This window comes from Pongo pygmaeus, chromosome 20 (genome assembly GCF_028885625.2).
Source record: "Pongo pygmaeus isolate AG05252 chromosome 20, NHGRI_mPonPyg2-v2.0_pri, whole genome shotgun sequence".
NCBI classification, from domain to species: domain Eukaryota; kingdom Metazoa; phylum Chordata; class Mammalia; order Primates; family Hominidae; genus Pongo; species Pongo pygmaeus.
Genome location: NC_072393.2, coordinates 6,718,497 through 6,741,741, shown reverse-complemented (window position 1 = coordinate 6,741,741; position 23,245 = coordinate 6,718,497). Strand labels below are relative to the sequence as shown.

General features: G+C 52.5%; 2 protein-coding genes across 7 annotated transcripts in view; one reads left to right on the top strand and one right to left on the bottom strand.

Annotated features, from left to right (window-relative positions):
* The window catches only part of VAV1 (vav guanine nucleotide exchange factor 1), an 83,474-nt gene extending 80,905 nt beyond the window's left edge, over nt 1–2,569 (bottom strand). The window contains exon 1 of the mRNA XM_054465608.2: nt 2,266–2,569. Within this exon, the coding sequence (XP_054321583.1) occupies nt 2,266–2,469 (204 nt within the window). The 5' untranslated portion in view covers nt 2,470–2,569. The remainder of the gene's footprint in view (nt 1–2,265) is intronic.
* A 5,212-nt stretch (nt 2,570–7,781) lies between these two features.
* SH2D3A (SH2 domain containing 3A) lies at nt 7,782–22,912 on the top strand. 6 transcript variants are annotated; one of them, XM_054465711.2, is made up of 10 exons: nt 7,782–7,891; nt 11,451–11,587; nt 14,247–14,596; nt 15,430–15,506; nt 19,751–20,235; nt 20,335–20,450; nt 20,641–20,815; nt 20,903–21,014; nt 21,426–21,611; nt 22,321–22,912. In XM_054465711.2, exons 2-10 carry the CDS (start codon nt 11,519–11,521, stop codon nt 22,479–22,481), a joined length of 1,731 nt encoding a protein of 576 aa, XP_054321686.2. In that variant the 5' UTR covers nt 7,782–7,891; nt 11,451–11,518; the 3' UTR covers nt 22,482–22,912. The 6 variants fall into 6 exon arrangements, with proteins under 6 accessions (XP_054321686.2, XP_054321685.2, XP_063514080.1 ...); XM_054465710.2 differs by having other exon boundaries at nt 11,451–11,620; XM_063658010.1 differs by lacking the exon at nt 14,247–14,596.
* Nucleotides 22,913–23,245: the final 333 nt, after the last annotated feature.

The following is a 23,245-nucleotide window of genomic DNA, read 5'->3' as shown; positions in this document are numbered from 1 at the left end:
AGGTCTAACAGATGGGGCCTAACAGATCCCATGACTACTTCCTCATGCCCTAGAAACCAGAAGATTAAGCAAACGTAGGCAAAGCTGGGATGGGCTGTGGCCGGAGGATGGATGCTTAGGTTGGTCGGGGGAGTGCCTTCTCCTTTCGGGAAGCCCTGTCCCAGCTGAGGACAATGTAATCCCCTGGCACTAAAGAAACAGAAGGGCCAGGCACGGTGGCTCATGCCTGTAATCCCAGCATTTTGAGAGGCCTAGGTGGGCAGATCACCTGAGGTCAGGAGTTCGAGGCCAGCTTGGTCAACATGGCAAAACCCCATCTCTACTAAAAATACAAAAAAAAAAAAAAAAATTAGGCAGGCATGGTGATGCGTGCCTGTAATCTCAGCTACTCGGGAGGCTGGGTCAGGAGAACCGCTTGAACCCGGGAGGTGGAGGTTGCAGTGAGCCAAGATTGCACCACCGCATTCCAGCCTGGGCAACAGAGCAAGACTCTGTCTCAAAAAATAAAACATAAAATAAAAAAAAACAGAAGGAGCAGCCGGGCACAGTGGCTCACACCTGTAATCCCAGCACTTTGGAAGGCCGAGGTGGGTGGATCATTTGAGATCAGGAGTTCAAGACTAGCCTGGCCAACATGGTGAAACCCTGTCTCTACTAAAAATACAAAAATTAGCCGGGTGTGGTGGTGTGCGCCTGTAATCCCAGCTACTCAGGAGGCTGAGGCAGGAGAATTGCTTGATCCTGAGAGGCTAAGGTTGCAGTGAGCTGAGATCGCACCACTGCACTCCAGCCCGAGCGAAAGAGTGAGACCCTGTCTTAAAAAAAAAAAAAAAAAAAAAAAAAAAAAAAAAAAAAAAAGGCCGGGCACGGTGGCTCATGCCTGTAATCCCAGCACTTTGGGAGGCCGAGATGGGCAGATCATGAGGTCGGGAGATCGAGACCATCCTGGCTAACACGGTGAAAACCCGTCTCTACTAAAAATACAAAAAATTAGCCAGGTATGGTGGCGGGCGCCTGTAATCCCAGCTACTCGGGAGGCTGAGGCAGGAGAATGGCTTGAACCTGGGAGGCGGAGCTTGCAGTGAGCCGAGATCGTGCCACTGCACTCCAGCCTGGGTGACAGAGTGAGACTCCGTCTCAAAAAGAATAAAAATAAATAAAATAAAATAAACAGAAGGAGTAAAGGTCCATGGATGTCTTTCACCAATCGCCCTGCCCCTGAAAACCACCCGCCAGGAACCCCCATGGGCCCATCTCCATTAACTTATCCTCCCAGCTCCTCATCTGCAGGGCCAGCCTGAGGACCAGATGGGAGCTGTCCCCTCAGACCTCAAGGCAGGACTGTGTCCCCCAGGCCCCAGGATAGGGCTGTATCTCCTTTCATTCTAGAGGAGATGGAACTCCACCAGCCTTGCCCCGTCCCCCATTCCCACCCAGCAGCCCTGGGGAACCAGACACGATGCTACAGAAACATAATGCAGCCACATCACACGCCCACCCAACCCCATTCAAATATGGATTTGAATATATTTCCTGAGCCAGTCTCATACAGCCACAGTCAAATCCGCCACCACCCCTCCAGCCTGGGCCCCTGCAGAAATCCCTGCCGAGAAAATGCAGCTCTTCCAAGCACCAGGACCTCAGGACCCACTCTCTGAGCCCAGGACTGGGCCCTGCCTTACTATCTCCTCTGAGATGGATCCAGGGAGGAAGCTCAGATCCCTGGGGCTGCAGCCCCCCACCTGCCCCAGGCCCAGGCAGGAAGCCAAGGGGAAGGAAGATGTAAGGGGAAGGAAGGGGCCCAGGGCCCAGGAGGAGGAGACGCATGCGGGGGAAGATGTTGGCGGAGGCTCCTCCCCTACATCCAGACTCTGGGGGTCAAAGGAGTCCACAGCCTCAGGTAACCCAATGGCCACCCTGGGGGTTCTGGGGAGCTCCCCCGAGACCTCTGGTTGGTCTCATTTGGGGGCATGAACCACAGTGGAGGCAGCCTGGGGCTTGAGAGAGTTAACCCCTAGTTTGCCAGTTCTGAGCCCAGATGTGGGCCAACTCAGAGCCCGTGAACCCACACAGGGGGCCTGTTAAGCTTGGGGAGGCCACCCCAGAATCTCAGATTGTGACCACCCCCTGGGCCAGCCCTGGACCTGTAAGCATATTCCCTCTCCTTTGCAGGCCCAGAGGTGGAGCACGTCAACCCCTCCACTATCAGCCCCGGGGAGGACCCCCGTCTCCAACCCTCAGCACACCTGCCCGCGGAGGGCTCACCTGGGACATCTGGGGGCGCAGGTTGACCTCACGCAGGTTGATGGCATGGGGTAGCAGGTTGTTAAGCAGCTGACACAGAAGGACACCATCCCGGAGGGCCTGGGCCAGTTCACACACCTGAGCCCCATCCCAGGTCACACGGTGGCTGGGCGGCAGCACCCGGCACTGGATGAGCCAGTGGGTGCACTGGCGCCACAGCTCCATGGCTGCCACCTGCCCAGGGCCGGCCGTGCACCCTCGCGGCCTCCACCACCCACCCGCCCGCACGCCTGCCCTGCTCGCCTGTGGAGCGACAGCTAGTGCTACCACTTCCTCTTCTTTGCCTGTAACTGTCGCCCTGAGAGGGGGTGGAGGAGGAGGAGCCATGGGGCGGTGGGGAGCTGGGGGAGCACCTGCAGCCCAGCCCCACCCCACGCCTTCCATGCAGAATCTGACATCTCTTTCTTCTGCCCACTCGACACAGGCCTGGGCACGGGGAGTTGGGGGGCTGGGGGAGTCAGGCCAACTAGACTATGAGATGGGTGAGCTTCCTCCATATGCAGACAGCGGCAGTGACACTCTGAAATCCACCCAGAATTTACCCACTTCTCACCCCCTCCTCTGTCTGGTCCAGCCCCATCATCACTCAGCTGGTCTTCTGACTCCAGCCCCCGTCCTCCACAGTCTGTCCCCCCTGCAGCCACCACCAGAGGTTGCCTGTGAGCATCTGAGTCAGGGCACACCCCTCTTCTGCCCACAACTCTCTACGGCTCCCACTGTCCTCCAGGGACAAGCCCAAGTCCTCCCCAAGGCCCACAAAACCCTGCTTGAATTGCCCAGTTCCCTCCCTCTCTCCCCCTCTTCACTGTGCTTCAGCCACACGGGCCTCTTCACTCTTCCTCCAACATGCCAGGAACATACGGCCCTGCCCCAGGGCCTTTGCACGGGCTGTGTCCTCCACCTTAAGCAACTTCATGGCTAGCTCCCTTACCCCTACAGTTCTTTGCTCAAACGCTACCTTCTCATGAGGTCTTCCTAAATCCCCTGATTTCAAATCACAGCCTTTTCCGCATTCCATCAGCTCTACCCACCTCCCTAGGTTAAGCCCTGATCTTTGTCCAACAAATCTGATTTTTTATAGTTATTTTTTTCCTTCCTTCCTTTCTCTCCCTCCCTCCCTCCCTCCCTTCCTTCCTTTCTCTCTCTCTCTTTCTTTCTTTTTCTTTCTTTCCTTTCTTTCTCTCTTTGTTTCTTTCTTTCTTTCTTTCTTTCTTTTTTTTTTTGAGACGGAGTCTCACTCTGTCACCCAGGCTGGAGTGCAGTGGCGCAATCTCAGCTCACTGCAATCTCCGCTTCCCGGGTTCACGCCATTCTCCTGCCTCAGCCTCCTGAGTAGCTGGGATTACAGGCGCCCGCCACCGTGCCCGGCTAATTTTTTGTATTTTTAGTAGAGACGGGGTTTCATCGTGGTCTCGATCTCCTGACCTCGTGATCCGTCCACCTCAGCCTCCCAAAGTGCTGGGATTACAGGCGTGAGCCACCGCACCTGGCTTCTTTCTTCTTCTTTTTTTTTTCTTTTGAGACGGAGTTTCACTCTCATTGCCCAGGCTAGAGTGCAGTGGTGTGATCAACTCACCACAACCTCTGCCTCCTGGGTTCAAGCGATTCTCCTGTCTCAGCTTCCCAAGTAGCTGAGACTACAGGCATGCATCACCACGCCCAGCTAATTTTGCACTTTTAGTAGAGACGGGGTTTCTCCATGTTGGTCAGGCTGGTCTCGAACTCCTGACCTCAGGTGATCCACCTGCCTCAGCCTCCCAAAGAGCTGGGATTACAGATGTGGGCCACTGTGCCCGGCTTTTTTTTTTTTTTTTTTTTTTTTGACAGGGTCTCATTCTATCACCCAGGCTGGAGTGCAGTGGCAGGATCTCGGCTCACTGCAAGCTCCGCCTCCCAGGTTCTCCCTGACCTCAGCCTCCCAGGCAGCTGGGATTACTGGCACCTGCCACCATGCCCAGGTAATTTTTGTATTTTCACAGAGACAGGGTTTCAGCATGTTGGCCAGGCTGGTCTCAAACTCCTGACCTCAAGTGATCTGCCCACCTTGGTCTTCCAAAGTGCTGGGATTACAGGCTTGAGTCACTGTGCCCAGCCTCTTTCTTCTGTCATCCAGGCTGGAGTTCAGTGGCATGATCATAGCTTACTGCAGCCTCAAACTCCTGGGCTCAAGTGATCCTCCCACCTCAGCCTCCCAAGTAGCTGGAACTACAGGCTTGTGCCACTGTGCCTGGCTAATTTTAAATTTTTTTGCAGAGAGGGGCTCTTACTATGTTGCCCAGGCTGGTCTTGAACTCCTGGCCTCAAGCAGTCCTCCCACCTCGGCTTCCCAAAGCACTGGGATTACAGACGTGGGCCATGGCACCCGGTCATCATTGTTTCTTTATTGTCTATTCAAGAATTTGTGTTTCTTTGGTTCACTACTGACCCCTCTCTTATGCAGCACCTGACACATAGGCATGCCCCTTAAATACCTGTTGAATGAATAAATAATTGAAAGCTCTGTTGACTGCACCTGACATTTATCCCAAATCCATCCCTTTATCACCATGTCCATGGTCACCACCCAAATCCAAGCCACCATCATCCCTCTCCTTATAGACTACAATAGTGTCTTTTTTTTTTTTTTTTTTTTTGGTTTTGCTCTATGGACCAGGCTGGAGTGCAGTGGTGCATCTCGGCTCATTGCAACCTCCGCCTCCCAGGTTCAAGCGATTCTCCTGCCTCAGCCTCCCAAGTAGCTGGGATTATAGGTGTCACCATGCGTGGCTAAATTTTTGTATTTTCAGTAGAGACAGGGTTTCGCCATGTTGCCCAGGCTGGTCTCAAACTCCTGGCCTCAAGTGATCCACCTGCCTCAGCCTCCCAAAGTGGTGGGATTACAGGCACAAGCCACTGTGCCAGGCTTACAGTGTCTTTCATTAACTCATTCAACAAACATGTACTGGCTTCCCAGCCATTACCTTATCATTAGCTGAAATCATCTTCATGAGATTAGGTCTCTGTGACCCCATCCCTAGCTTCCATCCCAGTAGAATGTAAGCAGGGCCCTCCCCCCTCCACCTAACACGTGGCCCTCGTCATGGAGTTTCTTTTTAAATTATCATTATTATTATTCTTAGGAGACAGAGTTTCACTCTGGTTGCCCAGGCTAGTGTCCAATGGTGCAATCTCTGCCCACAGCAACCTCTGCCTCCCAGGTTCAAGTGATTCTCCTTCCTCAGCCTCCCTAGTAGCTGCGATTACAGGTGCATGCCGCCACACCCAGCTAATCTGCTCACAGCAACCTCCGCCTCCCAGGTTCAAGTGATTCTCCTTCCTCAGCCTCCCCAGTAGCTGGGATTACAGGTATGTGCCACCACACCCAGCTAATTTTGTATTTAGTAGAGACGGTTTCACCATGTTGGTCAGGCTGGTCTGGAACTCCTGACCTCAGGTGATCTGCCCACCTCGGCCTCCCAAAGTGCTGGGCCCTCTTTTTAAATTATTATAACCACGAGGAGGCGCTAGACCCCTTCCCTGGACAGGCCCCTACCTTCTGACTGTACCAATACTAGACCGGTGGGGGATAAGGAAGAGACTTTCTTCCCCTCTTGAGCCTGGAGTCTGTTTCATATTTGCCAGGGCCGGTTGGGGGAGCCCAGTCTGGAAATTCCCTGCTTTGCAACCTACAGGCATCAAAACTTTTCATCCCCAAGCATCCTTGGCCCTCTAGGCCTCAATTTCCTCATGTGCAAAATGGTGAGTGAGTAACTTTCACCGCAAAGCAGCATCGTGGAGAAAGTGGGCATCCGAAGATTGAAAGGGAGGCAGACAGGATAAAGCTCCAGAGCTCTGGGTTTGAATTTCGCCTCTACCACTTACAAGCCAGGTTAACTTGGACAAATGGTTTAGTTGCCCTGTGCCTCAGTTTCTTCATCTGGAAAATGGAAGTGATGAAAATACTACCTACCACCCTTACAGGGTGGTCTGTTTGAAAATTAAAATAGAGGCCTCATGCCTGTAACCCCAGCACTTTGGGAGGCCGAGGCAGGTGGATCACATGAGGTCAGGAGTTTGAGACCAGTCTGGCCAACATGGTGAAACCCCATCTCTACTAAAAATACAAAAATTAGCCTGTAATCCCGGCTACTTGGGTGTCTGCAGCAGGAGAATCGCTTGAACCCGGGAGGTGGAGCTTGCAGTGAGCTGAGACTGCTGCCACTGCACTCCAGTCTGGGCAACGAGAGTGAAACTCCATCTCAAAAAATAAAATAAAATAAAATATAAAATTAAAATAAAATAAAATAAAGGCAAGTTGACAGAACAGCCCTTGTGAACAGTAAGTGTTCAATAAATGTTAGCTGCTGCTACTGCTTTTAAGACTATGGTGACTGGGGCCAAGCACAGTGGCTCATGCTTGTAATCTCAGCGCTCTGGGAGGCCAAGGCAGGAAGATCGTATGAGCCCAGGAGTTCCAGAGCCTGGGCAGCATAGTAAGACCCCATCTCTACAAAAAATAAAATAAAATCAGCTGGGCGTGGTGGTGTGCACCTTTAGTCTCAGCTGCTTGGAAAGCTGAAGCGGGAGGATAGCTTGAGCCCAGGAGGTTGAGGCTACAGTGAGCTATGATCACGCCACTGCACTCCGGCCTGGGCAATATAGCAAGACCCTGTCTCTACAAGACAAGACTGATGTTAATATGAGGAACTCATCAATAAACGTGGCCAAAGCGTCCTCTCTCTTGCACTAGGTCCCTGTCACCTTTTCTCTTGTTCGTCTCCAGGCACCACGATGGAAGTCCCCCCCACCCTTCTTCCCACCTGGGAAACCACCTGAATGATTTGCCTTCCACCTCCCCCAAAGTCCCGCCCCGCTCCAGCGTGCTGTCACTGAAGGAAGCTGTCGCGTTTTCCCGGACGTCTCTCCACAAAACCCGCCACCCAAATGGGGCTTCTTTCCGGAAAATCCGGGAGGGCGGTCTGGAGGAAGCGCACTCCTCCTTACGTCACAGCGGCCGCAGCTACCCCAGCCTGGCGTAAGAGCCGGAGGGAGTTGCCCTGCCCTGACCCGGAGCCTTGGCGGGGAGGGGAGAGAGACACCCCACCTCACCCCGCCCTGGTACCAAAGGGCCATGGGTGCCTGGGGCCGCCTGGGTGGAAGGGAGGGGCAGGGTTCTAAGGGGCGGGAACGTTGGGATGAAATTTGTTCTTTTTCCCTAAGGGGCGGGGCTAAGAAGGAGGTGGTTGCGGGTGGTCGTGGCTATGTACAAGGGGCGGGGCCATTGGCAGGAAAGGATGCGCGGCGCTCCCCTAGTGGGCAGGGTCTATGGAGAAAGCGGTGCGATGCAAAAGGAGGCGTGGCTAGTAGCAAAAAATTGTTTTTAAGGGGGCGGAGCAAGGGCCTGGGAAGTTAGTTTGAGGCGGGGCCCGCAGGGGGCGGGATCTGCAGGAGGTGTGGTCAGGTAACTGGTCTGGGTTCCCACTAGGTGTGGTCTGGGAAGGCTGGGGCGGTGGCAAGGTGGAGGGCGGGGGTGACAGCAACCTGGAGCCGCAGAGCCTCAGCTTCCGCCTGGACCCAGCCTCGTGGGAGACCCGCGGGTCCTGCCCAGGTGAGTGGAGCCCCAGGACAGATCCAGAACCAGGATTATGGGGATGGGGAGTCCTCTCTTTCCAGGTGGGGCCACCGGCTGGCAGGGAGGATCTGGGGTAGAAGAAGTCGCCTCGCCAATGAGTGGGTCGCTGTGCGTTACGCGTGTCGGTGTGCCCGGGCTCACCTGGGCGTGCCTCTCTAAGTGTATTTCCTGTGCAGCACAGAAAGCCATTGTTTCCATTTTTGCCTGAGTGATCCTTTTAAACGGCGAATTAGATCGGGCCCCTCCTTCACTTAAAACCCTTGGGTCATAGAGGTTAAAATTCAAAGTCCACCAGTTTTTGCCTGGTCTCTCCTCCTAATCTCTCTAACCTCGTTGCCCTCCTATCTACCCCTTACTCATCGTATTCCGGCTACACCAGCCGCCTTGATGATGTAAAATATAAAAAGCAAGTCCGTCTCAGCTCCAGGCCTTTGCCCTTACTGTACCCCTCACCCAGGCGACTCCTCCAAATCCTTTTGTACTGAGGTCTCAGTTCCAATGTCACTTTATAGGAGAGGCTGTCCTGTCCAGCCTCCTCTATCACATCTCCCTGGCTTATCACTTTCATTGATAACTCTTAGAAATGGTCTGTCTTCTCCATTCATCTTGTGCTTGTTTGCAGTCTGTCTTGCCCAGCCGACTGCAAGCTCTAGAGGGCAGGGCGGTGCCGGGCTTTAATCTCCTTAGTCACTGTATCTCTATGTCCTAGAACAGAGCCTGGTGCACAGCAAGTGCTCCAGCAATGGTCGTCCAACATCAAAAGCGAGTCCTGCCTACATCTGTGTTTGTGTTGCCTGTGCTGGTGGTTCCCACCCTCCACGTCCTCCCCACACGTGGACACATGTTTATGATCCAACTGGAACATGAATAATCCCCTCTCGCCTCTCCCTATGCTTGGTCTGATTCCTGATTCTGCCCCCTTCTCTTCCGTGCCTGAATAAATGATCCCAAAGGACTCAGAGGCAGGAGGATGACTTAGTTGGTCTTTGGCTGACCTATGGCCACCCTGTGTCCCCAAACTAACCAGAACCTTGCCATTGACTCAACTTCACTCTCACTAAGGGAGACAGGAACCCCAAGACAGGAACTTGGGGTTGGGAGACTCTGCAACCGAGGCTAGCCCTGGTCCAGGTGACAAACAGGAAGTGCACAGGCATTCCAAAGACACACCTGGCTTCAGGTATGCGGCACTGGCAGCTGGCTCCCTGCCCAGCGCTCCTCCCCTGAAGCCACCTAGGGCTGGTCTGGGAACTTCCTGCTGACTCAGGAGGCAGCAATTTCTCTGCAGACCCTACCAGAAGACTTTGTAGGGCTGCGGGGAAAGCTTACAGGAGAGTAAGAAGCAGATTATCTTCTTCTGGACCATCCAGAGAAATCTCCCCCACCAGATACCTGAGACACACTGGCCCTGAGGCCTTGTGAGATTATCAGGAAACTACCAAAATGTCTGAGATTTAATTCAATCATCATGATAACCACATGTATGGTCTCCGAAATAGAAGGATCTGCAAAGGCAACATTGCTGTTTGCTGACATTGCTACAAAATGTGACCTTTAAAAAATCTTAACCCTGGGGTTACATTCTTTTTTTTTTTTTTTTTTTTTTTGAGACGGAGTCTTGCTCTGTCGCCCAGGCTGGAGTGCAGTGGTGTGATCTCAGCTCACTGCAGGGTCTGCCTCCCGGATTCAAGCCATTCTCTCTCCTCAGCCTCCTGAGTAGCTGGGACTACAGGCACATGCCACCAAGCCTGGCTAATTTTTGTATTTTTAGTAGAGACGGGGTTTCACTGTGTTGACCAGGCTGGTCTCAAACTCCTGACCTCAGATGATCCACCCGCCTCTGCCTCCCAAAGTGCTAGGATTACAAGAGTGAGCCACTGCGCCTGGCCCCCAGCGTTGCATTCTAAAGCAAAGAATAGGGGTTAGATTTGCACCTATCCTGAGAACCTCTGAGTGTGAGCATAGGTTGCCGAGAAGCCATGGATGTTTGTAAGTTAAATTCCCCCTGACTGGGATGTTTTTTCACCCAGAGAGTCACCTGGCACACTCCCCAGAATTCTTTCCAGACTTTACTCAATGAGACCTTCCTGGCCACATGATCAAAAATGTTCACCCAGCCTGGGCAACACTGCAAGACCCGATCTCTACATATATATATTTAAAAATTAGCCAGGCATGGCCAGATGCAGTGGCTCATGCTGGTAATCCCAGTGCTTTGGGAGGCTGAGGCGGGTGGATCACCTGAGGTCAGGAGTTCAAGACCAGCCTGGCCAACATGGAGAAACCCCATCTCTATTAAAAATGTTTTAAAAATTAGCCGGGCATGGTGGCACACACCTGTAGTCCCAGCTACTCAGGAGGCTGAGGCACGAGAATTGCTTGAACCCAGCAGGCGGAAGTTGCAATGAACTGAGATCATGCAACTGCACTCCAGCCTGGGCAACAGAGTGAGACTCGGTCTCAAAAAAAAAAAAAAAAATCAGCCAGGTACAGTGGGCCACGCTCATAGTCCCAGCTACTCAGAAAGATGAGCTGAGAGGATCACTTGAGCCCAGGAGGTCAAGGCTGCAATGAGCTGTGATTGCACCACTGCAGTCCAGCCTGGGCAATAAAGCAAGACCGTGTCTCAAAAAAAAAAAAAAAAAAAAGAGTGTTCACCCCAGCACCGGTACTTTCATTATATCCTATCCATGGTTTAGTTTTTTTGTCTAGCACTCACTCATGTACGCCATCATCTAGTTCTTTTCTGCGGTGCTGCTCCCCAGTAGAATGTCAGCTCCCAAGGACAGAGATTTCCATCTGTTTTGTTCAATGCTATGTCTCTAGGGCCTAGAACAGAGCCTGGGACCCCATAAGGTGCTGAATAAATAGGGGTTCAGTGAATTCATGAATTACATTTCTGCAAGATGGGGTGGCATGATGTCATCTTCAGTCCTTTTTTTTTCTTCAATTGCATTATATTTGGAACAGGCACGATGGTGACATCTGTAATCCCAACTACTTGGGAGGCTGAGGCTAGAGATTCCTTGAGCCCAGGAATTCAAGGCTAAAGTGTGCTATGATCACACCTGTGAATAGCACTGCACTCCAGCCTGGGCAACACATAAGACCTCTCTCTTTAAATGTAAAAAAAAAAAGTCTGCATGCAGTGGCTTATGCCTGTAATCCCAGCACTTTGGGAGGCTGAGGCGGGTGGATCACCTGAGATCAGGAGTTCAAGACCAGCCTGGCGAACACAGTGAAACCCTGTCTCTACTAAAAATACAAAAAAAGAAAAAAAAAATTAGCTGGGTGTGGCGGTGCATGCCTGTAATCCCAGCTACTTGGGAGGCTAAGGCAGGAGAATCGCTTGAACCTGGGAGGCAGAGGTTGCAGTGAGCCAAGATCGTACCATTGCACTCCAGCCTGGGTGATAGAATGAGACTGTCTCAAAAAACAAAAAAAATTTGATGGCACTGTCTCCAAAATTAAGAAGAGGATGGAAGGAGCTGACCCAGACACTCAAGATGCAGGGCTAATTATTCCCATTTTACAGATGTGGAAGACTGAGGCCTGTTGAAAGTGCAGAGCTCAGCCCTGGCACCTTCTGTCCTCAAGAGCTCCATGCAGGTGCCACAGGATGGAGAAGACCTTGTTGGCCAACCCTGGTACCACGGCCTCCTGTCCCGCCAGGTACCACCCACAGCAGGCCCTCAGCACCGTCTGGTAGGGAGCCTCTCCCACCCTTGCTGAGGACTCCTGGGTCCCTGGATGAGGGACTTAGTGCCAAGGTCTATTGGGACAGGTGGCAGAGGGCTGGGGACTGTCTTGAAGCTTGGCTGGCTGGGGACTGTCACTATATTTAAATTATCACTTTCTTTGGGATGATGAGATTGGTCGTGGAGCTTAAGGAGAGTCCTAATGCCCCCAAACTACTCTTGGCTCTGGCTGTCTCTCCCTCTGAACTCCATCTACCTCCTGGTATTTCCCTCTAAATGTGAGGCTCCCAAGCCAGGCATGGTGGCTCATGCCTGTAATCCCAACACTTTGAGAGGCCGAGGTGGACGGATCACTTGAAGTCAGGAGTTCAAGACCAGCCTGGCCAACATGGTGAAACCCCATCTCTACTAAAAATACAAAAATTAGCCGGACGTGGTGGTATGTGCCTGTAGTCCCAGCTACTTGGGAGGCTGAGGCAGGAGAATCTCTTGAACCCAGTCAGCCAAAATTGTGCCACTGTACTCCAGACTGGGTGACAGAGCGAGACTCTGTCAAAAACAATAAATAAACAAACAAATAAATAAATCTGAGGCTCCCACCTCCATCTGAAACTCAGTTGTCACCCCCAAAAATTCTGGGACCCTGAGCATCTCATGAAATCATGAGAGGCAGTAGAGCTTAATAGTTAAAATCCCATAATCTAGACCCAGACACCCTAGGTTCAAATCCAAACCCTACAACTTATATTGTGTGTGACCTTGGGCAGGATATTTGACCTCTCTGGGCCTCAGTCTCCCCATCTTTAACATAGGGATAGCAGGCCAGGCATGTTGGCTCATGCCTGTAATCCCAGCACTTGGGGAGGCCGAGGCAGGAGGATCACTTGAGGCCAGGAGTTCCAAACCAGTCTGGGCAACATAGCAGAACTCTGTCTCTACAAAAAAAAAAAAAAAAATGCAAAAATTAGCCAGGCATGGGTGGCATGTACCTGTTGTTCCAACTACTCAGGAGGCTGAGATGGGAGGATTGCTTAAGCCCAGGAGGTCAAGGCTGTGAGTAAGCCATGATTGCTCCACTGCACTCAGCCTGGGCAATCGAGAGAGACCTTGACTCAAAAAAAAAAAAAAAAAAAAAGGGCTGAAAGAAAAAAATGGGCCAGGCACGGTGACTCATGCCTGTAATCCCAGCACTTTGGGAGGCCAAGGTGGGTAGATCACCTGAGGTAAGGAGTTTGAGACCAGCCTGACCTATATGATGAAACCCCATCTCTACTAAAAATACAAAAAATTAACCGGGCATGGTGGCATGCGCCTGTAATCCCAGCTACTCGGGAGGCTGAGACAGGAGAATTGCTTGAACCCAGGAGGCGGAGGTTGCAGTGAGCCGAGATCGTGCCATTGTACTCCAGCCTGGGCAACAAGAGTGAAACTCCGTCTCAAAGAACAACAACAACAAAAAAGGTATAATAATACCCACCACCCTTGTTACAGGAATTACAGGAGTTAATACCCTTTACATTTAAAGCAGTGCTTGACATATAGTAAGGGCTACACACGTGTGTCTGCTACATCTATTATTCAGTCCCCAGACCCCACGTTCAGCTCTACTTTGCCTCTCTCTGGGGTCCTGGCCCTTCTACCTGCCTCCCCAAGCCTTTTTTTTTTTTTTTTTGAGACATGATCTCACTCTGTCACCCATGCTGGAGTGCAATGGCTCCATCTTGGCTCACTGCAACCTCTGCCTCCTGGGTTCAAGCGATTCTCCCACCTCAGCCTTCTGAGTAGCTGGAATGACAGGTGCACACCACCACGCCCAGCTAATTTTTGTATTTTTTGGTAGAGACAGGGTTTTGCCATGTTGCCCAGGCTGGTCTCAAACTCCTGATCTCAAGTGATCTGCCTACCTCAGCCTCCCAAAGTGCTGGGATTACAGGTGTGAGCCACTGTGCCCCACCCTTCCTACCCTATTTTGACGCCAGCCACCACAGCTGGCATAAGACTGCTTGCAAATGTTTATAAAAGAGGGGGCCCCAATCTGGAAGCATCCAGCTAATGGCTTCTCTTGAAGCCACATTTGCATGACAAGCCCAGCGCATTTACCAAATTAGATGTTGCATTGGTCAGCATCAGCTAGTGGCTGTAACAAACATTCCCAAGATATCACCAGCTAAACACAGTCAACATGTTAATGTCATAGTCCAAGGTGGTTGAGAAGTGGAGATGCAAAGCTCCATAAATCAGTCGGGAGCCAAGTGCATCTTGTAGCTCTGTCATCCCTCTGGGCTTTGAGGGATATCAGCTGACAGATAGGGGACACAACCTATAAGATTGTGCAGCAGGCTTTTATGGGCCTGGTCTGGATATTTCCCATAGCCCTTCTACCCCATATCCCATTGGCCAGTTCTCATCACATGACAACCCTAGCTGCAAGGGAGCCTGGGAAATGTAGTCTACATAGGTGCCAGGAGAAAGGAGGACAGAACTTAGTGTGAAAGTTCCCAGTCTTTGCCTGCCACAGAAGTTTCACTGGTGTAGCTTTTCTTGGGTGGTGGGGGTGATGGTGGGGGCAGCCACCATTAACCACTGCTCTGAACTCATTCCTAATTCACCGGCCCCCTGACCTCCATCCACAGAAGGCTGAAGCTCTTCTTCAGCAAGATGGCGACTTCCTGGTTCGTGCCTCTGGGTCCCGTGGGGGCAACCCCGTGATCTCCTGCCGCTGGAGGGGCTCCGCCCTCCATTTTGAGGTGTTCCGTGTGGCCCTGCGTCCCCGGCCAGGCCGACCCACAGCCCTCTTTCAACTGGAGGATGAGCAATTCTCCAGCATACCAGCTCTGGTTCACAGTTATATGACAGGCAGGCGCCCACTGTCCCAGGCCACAGGGGCTGTGGTCTCCAGGCCTGTGACTTGGCAGGGGCCTCTACGACGCAGCTTTAGCGAGGACACCCTGATGGATGGCCCAGCTCGGATAGAGCCTCTCAGGTACTCACAGTCTCCCTACCTCCTTGAGAACACCCAACACTCCCAGGGTTTTCCAACTCAATGGTTGACTTTTTTTTTTTTTTTTTTTTGACTGAGTCTCACTCTGTTGCCCAGGCTGGAGTGCAGTGGCATGATCTCAGCTCACTGCAACCTCCACCTCTCAGGTTCAAGCGATTCTCCTGCCTCAGCCTCCTGAGTAGCTGGGATTACAGGAGTGCACCACCACGCCCAGCTAATTTTTTTACTTTTTTATTTTTTATTTTTTTCTTGAGTCGAAGTCTCACTATGTCGCCCAGGCTGGAGTGCAAAGGCACAATCTCAGCTCACTGCAACCTCCACCTCCCGGGTTCAAGCAATTCTCCTGTCTCAGCTTCCCGAGTAGCTGAGATCACAGGGGTGCACCACCATGCCTGGCTGATTTTTTGTATTTTTAATAGAGACAGGGTTTCACCATGTTGGCCTGGCTGGTCTTGAACTCTTGACCTCACGTGACCGCCCGCCTCAGCCTCCCATAGTGCTGGGATTCCAGGTGTGAGCCACTGCACCCGGCCTTGGTTGACTTTTGAGGCCCGAACATTCTTAGTTGTGGGGGAGGAGGTGGAGATGTCCTGTGCATTGTAGGATGCTGAGCAGCATTCCTGAGCTGAGATGCTCAGGACTAGTCGTGACAACTAAAGATGTCTCCACACGTTGCTAAGAGTCCCCTGGACATAGGTCACCTTGGTTGGTTGAGACTCACTGGTACAGAGTAACTGGACACAGGGTTTTCCAGATATTGGTGGGGGACACTGCTTAGATGGGGACTACAGGTCTCTCCCACTTCTGTCCCCCAGGGCAAGGAAGTGGAGCAACAGTCAGCCTGCAGATTTGGCACACATGGGGCGGTCAAGAGAAGACCCCGCTGGGATGGGTGAGTGTCTGCCAGAATGGCCTGTGGCTCAGGGATTGGCTCTGCCACTCACCACCTAAGAGATCTTGGTCAGGTGCAGGAACCTCATGGAGCCTCAATTTCTTGCTTTAGAAAATGATGACAATCACGATGACTTAAAACACGCAGGGACTTTGTGGGTGCTTAAAATGTGTGTTTCCAAAGCTGAGTGCAGCGGCTCATGCCTGTAATCCCAGCACTTTGGGAGGCCGAGGCTGGTGGATCATTTGAGGTCAGGAATTCGAGACCAGCCTGACCAACATGGTGAAACCCCATCTCCACTAAAAACAAAATTAGCCGAGCATGGTGGCACGCACCTGTAATCCCAGCTACTCTGGAGGCTGCGGCAGGAGAATCACTTGAACCCGGGAGGCGGAGGTTGCAGTGAGCCGAGATGGCGCCACTACACTTCAGACTGGGTGACAGGACAAAACTCCATCTCAAAAAAAAAAAAAAAAGTGTTTACAATTATTCTAAGGAGCTGTACCTGTTCTGACCACAGCTTACCTTGCTAACAACTTCTGCTACATACCCTCCTCATGCTGGTTACACAGCCCTCCTTGCAGTTGTTCGAACCCTCAGGCTTTTATTTCCTCCTCAGGGCCTTTGCATGTTACATTTCCACCAGTGACGGGAACATTCGCATTCCCCTAATTTTTTCCTGAGTGGCTCCTCTCCATCCAGGGTGAGTTCCTCAAAGCAGTTGAGTCTGACGGTCTTACCTAAAGGAGGACTCACCTGAATGCCCCCTCATGCCCCTTTTTTCCCATCCTTCTCCCAACCCCATTCAACATGAGCCCTCCCTGCATCCCAGGCCCTGCACGGAGTGCTAGGATAGATCAACGAACCAGAAAGAGACAAAGATCCCTGCCCAATGGGAGCCAACAGTCTACGAGAGGACAACAAACCATGAACCACAAAAATAAGGCAATTTTGTTTGCTTCAAGATGAAAATTAAAACAGTAAGGGAAGGCCAGGCACAGTGGCTCAGGCCTGTAATCCCAGCACTTTGGAAGGCCGAGGTGGGTGGATCACCTGAGGTCAGGAGTTTGAGACCAGCCTGGCCAACATGGTGAAACCCCGTCTCTACTAAAACTACAAAAATTAGCCAGGCGTGGTGGCACATGCCTGTAATCCCAGCTACATGGGAGGCTGAGGCATGAGAATTGCTTGAACCCAGGAGGCGGAGGTTGCCATGAGCCAAGATCGCGCCACTGCACTCCAGCCTGGACAACAGAGTGAGACTCTGTCTCAAAAAAGAGACAAACAAAAAACAGACAAACAAAAAACAGTAAGGGAAGGGTGAGGTGGCTCAGGTCTGTAATCCTAGCACTTTGGGAGGCCAAGGTGGGCAGATCACTTGAGGTCAGGAGTTCGACACCAGCCTGGCCAACATGGTGAAAACCCATCTCTACTTAAAAAAAAAAAAAAAAAAAAAAAAAAAAAAAAAAAAAATTAGCCAGGTGTAGTGGCATATGCCTGTAATCCCAGCTACTTGGGACGCCGAGGCAAGAGAATTGCTTGAACCCGGGAGGTGGAAGTTGCAGTAAGCCGAGATTGTGCCACTGCACTCCAGCCTGGGCGACAGAGTGAGACTCTGTCTCAAAAAAACCAAAAAAAAAAAAACCGAAACAAAACAAAAAAAACAGAGTAAGGGAGATAGAGACTATAAAGATGGAGATGTATATTGCAATTTTATTTTATTTTTATTTATTTATTTTTGAGATAGAGTTTTGCTCTTGTTGCCCAGGATGGAGTGCAATGGCGTGATATCGGCTCACTGCAACCTCCACCTTCTGGGTTCAAGCGATTTTCCTGCCTCAGCCTCCCGAGTAGCTGGGATTACAGGCATGTGCCACCATGCCCGGCTAATTTTGTATTTTTAGTAGAGACGGGGTTTCACCACGTTGGTTAGGCTGGTCTCGAACTCCTGACCTCAGGTGATCCACCCACCTCGACCTCCCAAAGTGCTGGGATTACAGGCATGAGCCATTGTACCCGGGCAAGCAATTTTAAATAGTAGTCAGGAAAGGCCCCATTGCAGAAAAAAATAAAATAAAATTGAAAGAAATGAGGGAGGGAACAAGGTGGATAACTGGGAGATAAGCAGGCAGGAGGAAGAGGGAGTGTAAAGGCTCTTGGGTCAGAACAAGAATTTAAGCTGTTCATTCAACCAAAAAATGAGTGGGTAGCTGGGTGTGGTGTTGCACGCCTATGGTCCTAGCCACTTGGGAGGTTGAAGCAGGAGGACTCCTTGAACCCAGGAAGTCAAGGCTGCAGTGAGCTGTGATCGCACCATTGCACTCCAGCCTGGGCCACAGAGTGAGACCCTGTCTCAAATTAAAAAAAAAAAGAAGAAGAAGAAGAAAAGAAAGGGCTGGGTGCAGTGGCTCAAGCCTGTAATCCCAGCACTTTGGGAGGCCGAAGCGGGCGGATCACAAGGTCAAGAGACCAAGACCATCCTGGCCAACATGGTGAAACCCCGTCTCTACTAAAAATACAAAAATTAGCCGGGTGTGGTGGTGCCTGTGGTCCCAGCTACTCGGGAGGCTGAAGCAGGAGAATCACTTGAACCCGGGAGGCAGAGGTTGCAATAAGCCGAGATGGCGCCACTGCACTCCAGCCTGGTGACAGAGTGAGACTCCGTCAAGAAAAAGAAAGAAAAGGAAGGAAGGAAGGGAGGGAGGGAGGGAGGGAAGGAGGGACAGATGAGTGTAGCTGAAGCAGAGGGAATGAGGGCAGAGTCAGAGAGAGAGACCCTGGGGCTCGGATTTTTCAGCTACTGTGAGCACTTTGGACCTTAACTCAGAGTAAGCCAGGCACTGTTGGATGATTTCAAGTTCCTAGAAAAGAGCCTATTCAAAGGCATGGTAAATACAGTCTCCCAAAAGTCTTAGTACAGTTTTAAGTACTAATAGTCCAGGAGGTCAACATGCCACCAGCTTACAAAGGACATCATTTGAAAGTTTACGGTGAGGGGAGGGAACTTAGAGGAGGGATCAGTAGGTGCAGCAAACCACCATGGCACACGGATACTCAACCTGAACATTCTGCACGTGTATCTTGTTTTTTCGGTTTTTTTTTAGAAGAAATAAAAAAGAAAAAAGAAAGTTTAATAAGCTTGGTTTCTTTGACACTTATCTGAGTGTCATACCATACATAGCTTTGTGAATTTTTTATACTTTCTGTCTCTCTATAGATATCTATATTAATTATATATATTTTATATAGGTATACCTATGGAGAGATATATATTATCACAAAAAAAGTAAAATATCTATCATATGTAAATGTAATTATATATAGGATCTAGGGCAACATACATTTAATGTTAATTTTATTTAACATATACTTAATTTAAATATATATTATATATTTATATAATATATAGATATCTATCTCTATAGATATGATATAGAGATATATCTATACTTAATTGTAGATAGATAGATACCTCTTTTTTTTTTTTTCGAGACAGGGTCTCACTCTGTCATCCAAGCTGGAGTGCAGTGGTGCAGTCATACCTCACTGCAGCCTCTGTCTCAAGTGATCGTCCCACCTCCGCCTCCCAAGTAGCTGGGACCACAGGTGCATGCCACCATGCCCAGCTAATTTTCTAACTTTTTGTAGAGACAAGATCTTGTTATGTTGCCCAGGCTGGTCTGGAATCCCTAGCCTCAAGCAATCCTCTCACCTTGGCCTCCCAAAATGCTGAGATCACAGGCGTCAGCCACCACGCTCATCCTTTTTTTAAAAAAATTTTTAATTTTGTTGGGTCACTGCTTACCATCTTTCGTCAGAGGGGCAAAAACAAAGAATTCAAATTTAAAATGTAGTATTCAGAATTCATAGGGTCAGGTAAGGTGGCACATGTCTGTGATCCTAGCACTTTGGGAGGCCGAGGAGGGAGGATTGCTTGAGACTAGGAATTCCAGACCAGCCTGGGCAACACAGTGAGATCCCATCTCTATAAAATAAAATAAAATTTTAAAAACATAATTTACAGAACTATAGAGATGCCAAAGTTTTCCAACCATGTGTAAGCATGTAACATTTCTACTGTCGAGGTGGTTGAAATTCAAAACTGCACCTGGATAGGTTGTTATACCCCATTATTGGAATGAGTGGATGGATCAGGTGGGGTGGTAGCCGATGAAGCTCTCACCCCCGCCCATTCAGCAATCTTCTCTGTGTATTCCCATTGACCCCTCTTGTATGACTTCTAGGAGCCTCCACCACGCCCGTATCTGCCTTGCCCCGAACGAGCAGTGACCCTGTGTTGCTGAAGGCCCCTGCTTCCCTGGGAACTGTTGCCGACAGTCTCAGGGCCTCCAATGGGCAGCTTCAAGCCAAGGCACCAACGAAGCCCCCCCGGACACCCTCCTTCGAACTGCCTGATGCCTCTGAACGTCCCCCAACGTACTGCGAGCTGGTGCCCCGAGTGCCCAGTGTCCAGGGAACATCCCCGAGCCAAAGCTGCCCAGAGCCAGAGGCCCCATGGTGGGAGGCCGAGGAAGATGAGGAGGAAGAGAATAGATGTTTTACAAGACCACAGGCTGAGATCTCTTTCTGCCCCCGAGATGCCCCCTCCTGCCTGCTGGGGCCCCAGAATCGGCCCCTGGAACCCCAAGTCCTGCATACTCTCCGTGGCCTCTTCCTGGAGCACCATCCTGGGAGCACCGCCCTTCACCTGCTATTGGTAGACTGCCAGGTGGGTCACCTCCTGGGATGCTCCTCCCCAGGCCCAGGGCAAGACCCAACCATACCTACATAATCACTCTTCACCCGACTTCCCCATTCCCTTCTGCAGGCCACAGGCCTCCTGGGAGTGACCAGGGATCAGCGGGGCAACATGGGAGTCTCATCTGGCCTGGAGCTGCTCACTCTTCCCCATGGACACCGCTTGAGGTTGGAACTGCTGGAGAGGTGAGCCAGCGGCTTGGAATCTTGGTTGGGGGAGGCCAATTCCCCCCACTTCCCAAGGTCTCCAAACAGCTCCCCACTCATTGCTCCCCATGGAAGAAGGGAGATGGGGCAATGCCACCTCCTGTCCCCCCTCACCCCTGCATTACAAACCTCCCCACTTCCCCCAGACCCTTGCCCTCCGCCTCTGCAGGCATGAGACACTGGCGCTGGCCGGGGCGCTGGCGGTGCTGGGCTGCTCGGGGCCGCTGGAGGAGCGCGCAGCCGCACTGAGGGGACTGGTAGAGCTGGCGCTGGCGCTGCGGCCAGGGGCGGCGGGGGACCTGCCCGGGCTGGCTGCGGTCATGGGCGCCCTGCTCATGCCCCAGGTTCGTGGGGAGCAGGGACTGGAGGAAGCTGGAGTGCGGGTGACTGGGAAGACTGGAGAGGAGGCATGCGCAGGTCTCTTCTCCCAGGTGTCCCGGTTGGAGCACACGTGGCGCCAGCTCCGAAGGAGCCACACGGAGGCTGCGCTGGCCTTTGAGCAGGAGCTGAAGCCGCTGATGCGGGCTCTGGATGAGGGCGCTGGTGAGTGAAGGTCTGGGGCTTGGCATCGCCTGGGGGCCCAGACCAAATTTAACAGGACTCAATCTAGTCCTATGCCCAGTCCCTGCATCTGTTCTAGGCCCGGTCCTTTCACCATAGGCCCCGCCCTCCACATGAGGGTTGGTCCTGGCCCATTCCCTAGGCCCCGCCCTCCACATGAGACTTGTTCCTAGGCCACGCCCCCCACCAGCCTTGGTCCCAGCCCCTTTCCCTAGACCACGCCCCTTCGCCACAGACCCCGCCCTCCATACGGGGCGTGTGGTCCTGGCCTCTCTCCACAGACCCCGCTGTCGCTCAGTCCTAAGCCCCGCCCCTGCATTTGTCCTAGGTTCCGCCTCCGCCCTATGCCCCATCTACAGCCCCAAACCTTGATCAGACCCTCCCCCCCCGCAGGACCCTGCGACCCCGGCGAGGTGGCGCTGCCACACGTGGCACCCATGGTGCGCCTACTGGAGGGCGAGGAAGTCGCGGGGCCGCTGGACGAGAGCTGTGAGCGGCTATTGCGCACCCTGCACGGGGCGCGTCACATGGCCCGGGACGCACCCAAATTCCGCAAGGTGGCAGCCCAGCGCCTGCGAGGTGAGCGTTCCCTCTGCGCTGGACTGCAGACTTCAGAGCACCCTGCAGGTTCTAACCGGATCCCCCAAACCCAGCCTGTCCCAGGAGGGGAGCCTCTCGCCACGCCTCCCGGAGCCCCACCCAAACTGGGACGGCTCCACTCCAGGAAGGTTCTCACCCCAAGCAAACGCTGCATCCAGCTGTATTGATAGGAACAGGGCCGTCCACCTCAAAACGGGCTGTCCTGCCCCCAGAGCCACCTCCGGGGGTCCCCACTCCCCCTTCCCACCTAAGAACCTAAGACGATCCCGCCCCCCAGAGATCTCGATCCCCAAGAACGCCCTGCTCCCTCCAAAATGACTCCTCCCTCCTATCCTAGGGCAGCCCACCCGGCAAGATCCCCCACCTTCCCCGACAACCTGGGATCCCGTCCCCGGGGCAGCCCCACGTCCAGGCACAGCCCCTAAGGCGGGACCCCCAGGATCTGGCACCTGGAACAAGCCACCCCCTTGCACTGCGGTAGAGCCCCTCAGGCACCCCACCCCCATTCCTGCAGAGAGCTGGAAGCCCCCTCCCCTCTGACCCCGCCTAGTCATCCGGCAGGTGGGGCAGGTCCCTCCCGGGCCCCTGTTGGGTCAAAGTCCTCTGAGGAAAGGAAGGTGCGGGGAGGTTGGGAGGGGCGAGGCGGGCGCCTGGGCCCCGCCCCCAGCCCACCTGACCTTGCTTCCAGGATTCCGGCCTAACCCGGAGCTGAGGGAGGCCCTGACCACCGGCTTCGTGCGGAGGCTGCTCTGGGGTAGCCGGGGCGCGGGAGCTCCGCGCGCTGAACGCTTTGAGAAGTTCCAGCGCGTCCTCGGCGTCCTGTCGCAGCGCCTGGAGCCTGACCGCTGAGAGCGCAGACACCCTTCTTCACACCCGGGACCCCCAGGTTTTTGCGAACCCCAGAAGAGACCAAAGGAGTCGTCCCAGGCGCCTCACGCCTCGGGTGGAATCCTGCCCTGTGCCTCACAGAAGAGGTGGGGAGCGCAGTCAGGCTCACCAGGGTCTTGGTGAACATGTGACCTGCAGATCTGGCATCAGAGGCCAGAGTTCAAATGTGACTCCACCTCTTAAAAGCCGTGATTTCTAGCAGATGACTTCACCTCTCTGTGTCTGCCTTTAACAAAATCATAGCCGTACAGCAGCTCAGGCCTGTAATCTCAGCACTTTGGGAGGCCGAGGCGGAAGGAAGACTTGAGGCCAAGAGTTCAAGACCAGCCAGGGCAACATGGTGAGACCTCATCTCTACAAAAACTGAAAAATAAAAAACTTTTTAAAAATGTAAAAGTTGAGGCTGTGTACTTTCTAAGAACTGGGGCCGGGAATGAGACCGCTGGTGGAGGATGCCTGGCACACAGCAGGTCTTCAATAAGTGCTACCCATTCTCAGAAGCTGCAGTGCATTCAGAAGGAATGAAACTTGGTGTCCTGGCCAGGCGCGGTGGCTCACGCCCATAATCCCAGCACTTTAGGAGGCCGAGGCAGATGGATCACTTGAGGTCAGGAGTTCGAGACCAGCCTGGCCAACATGGCAAAACCCTGTCTCTACAAAAAATACAAAAAATTAGCTGGGCATGATGGTGTGTGCCTGTAATCCCAGCTACTTGGGGGGCTGAG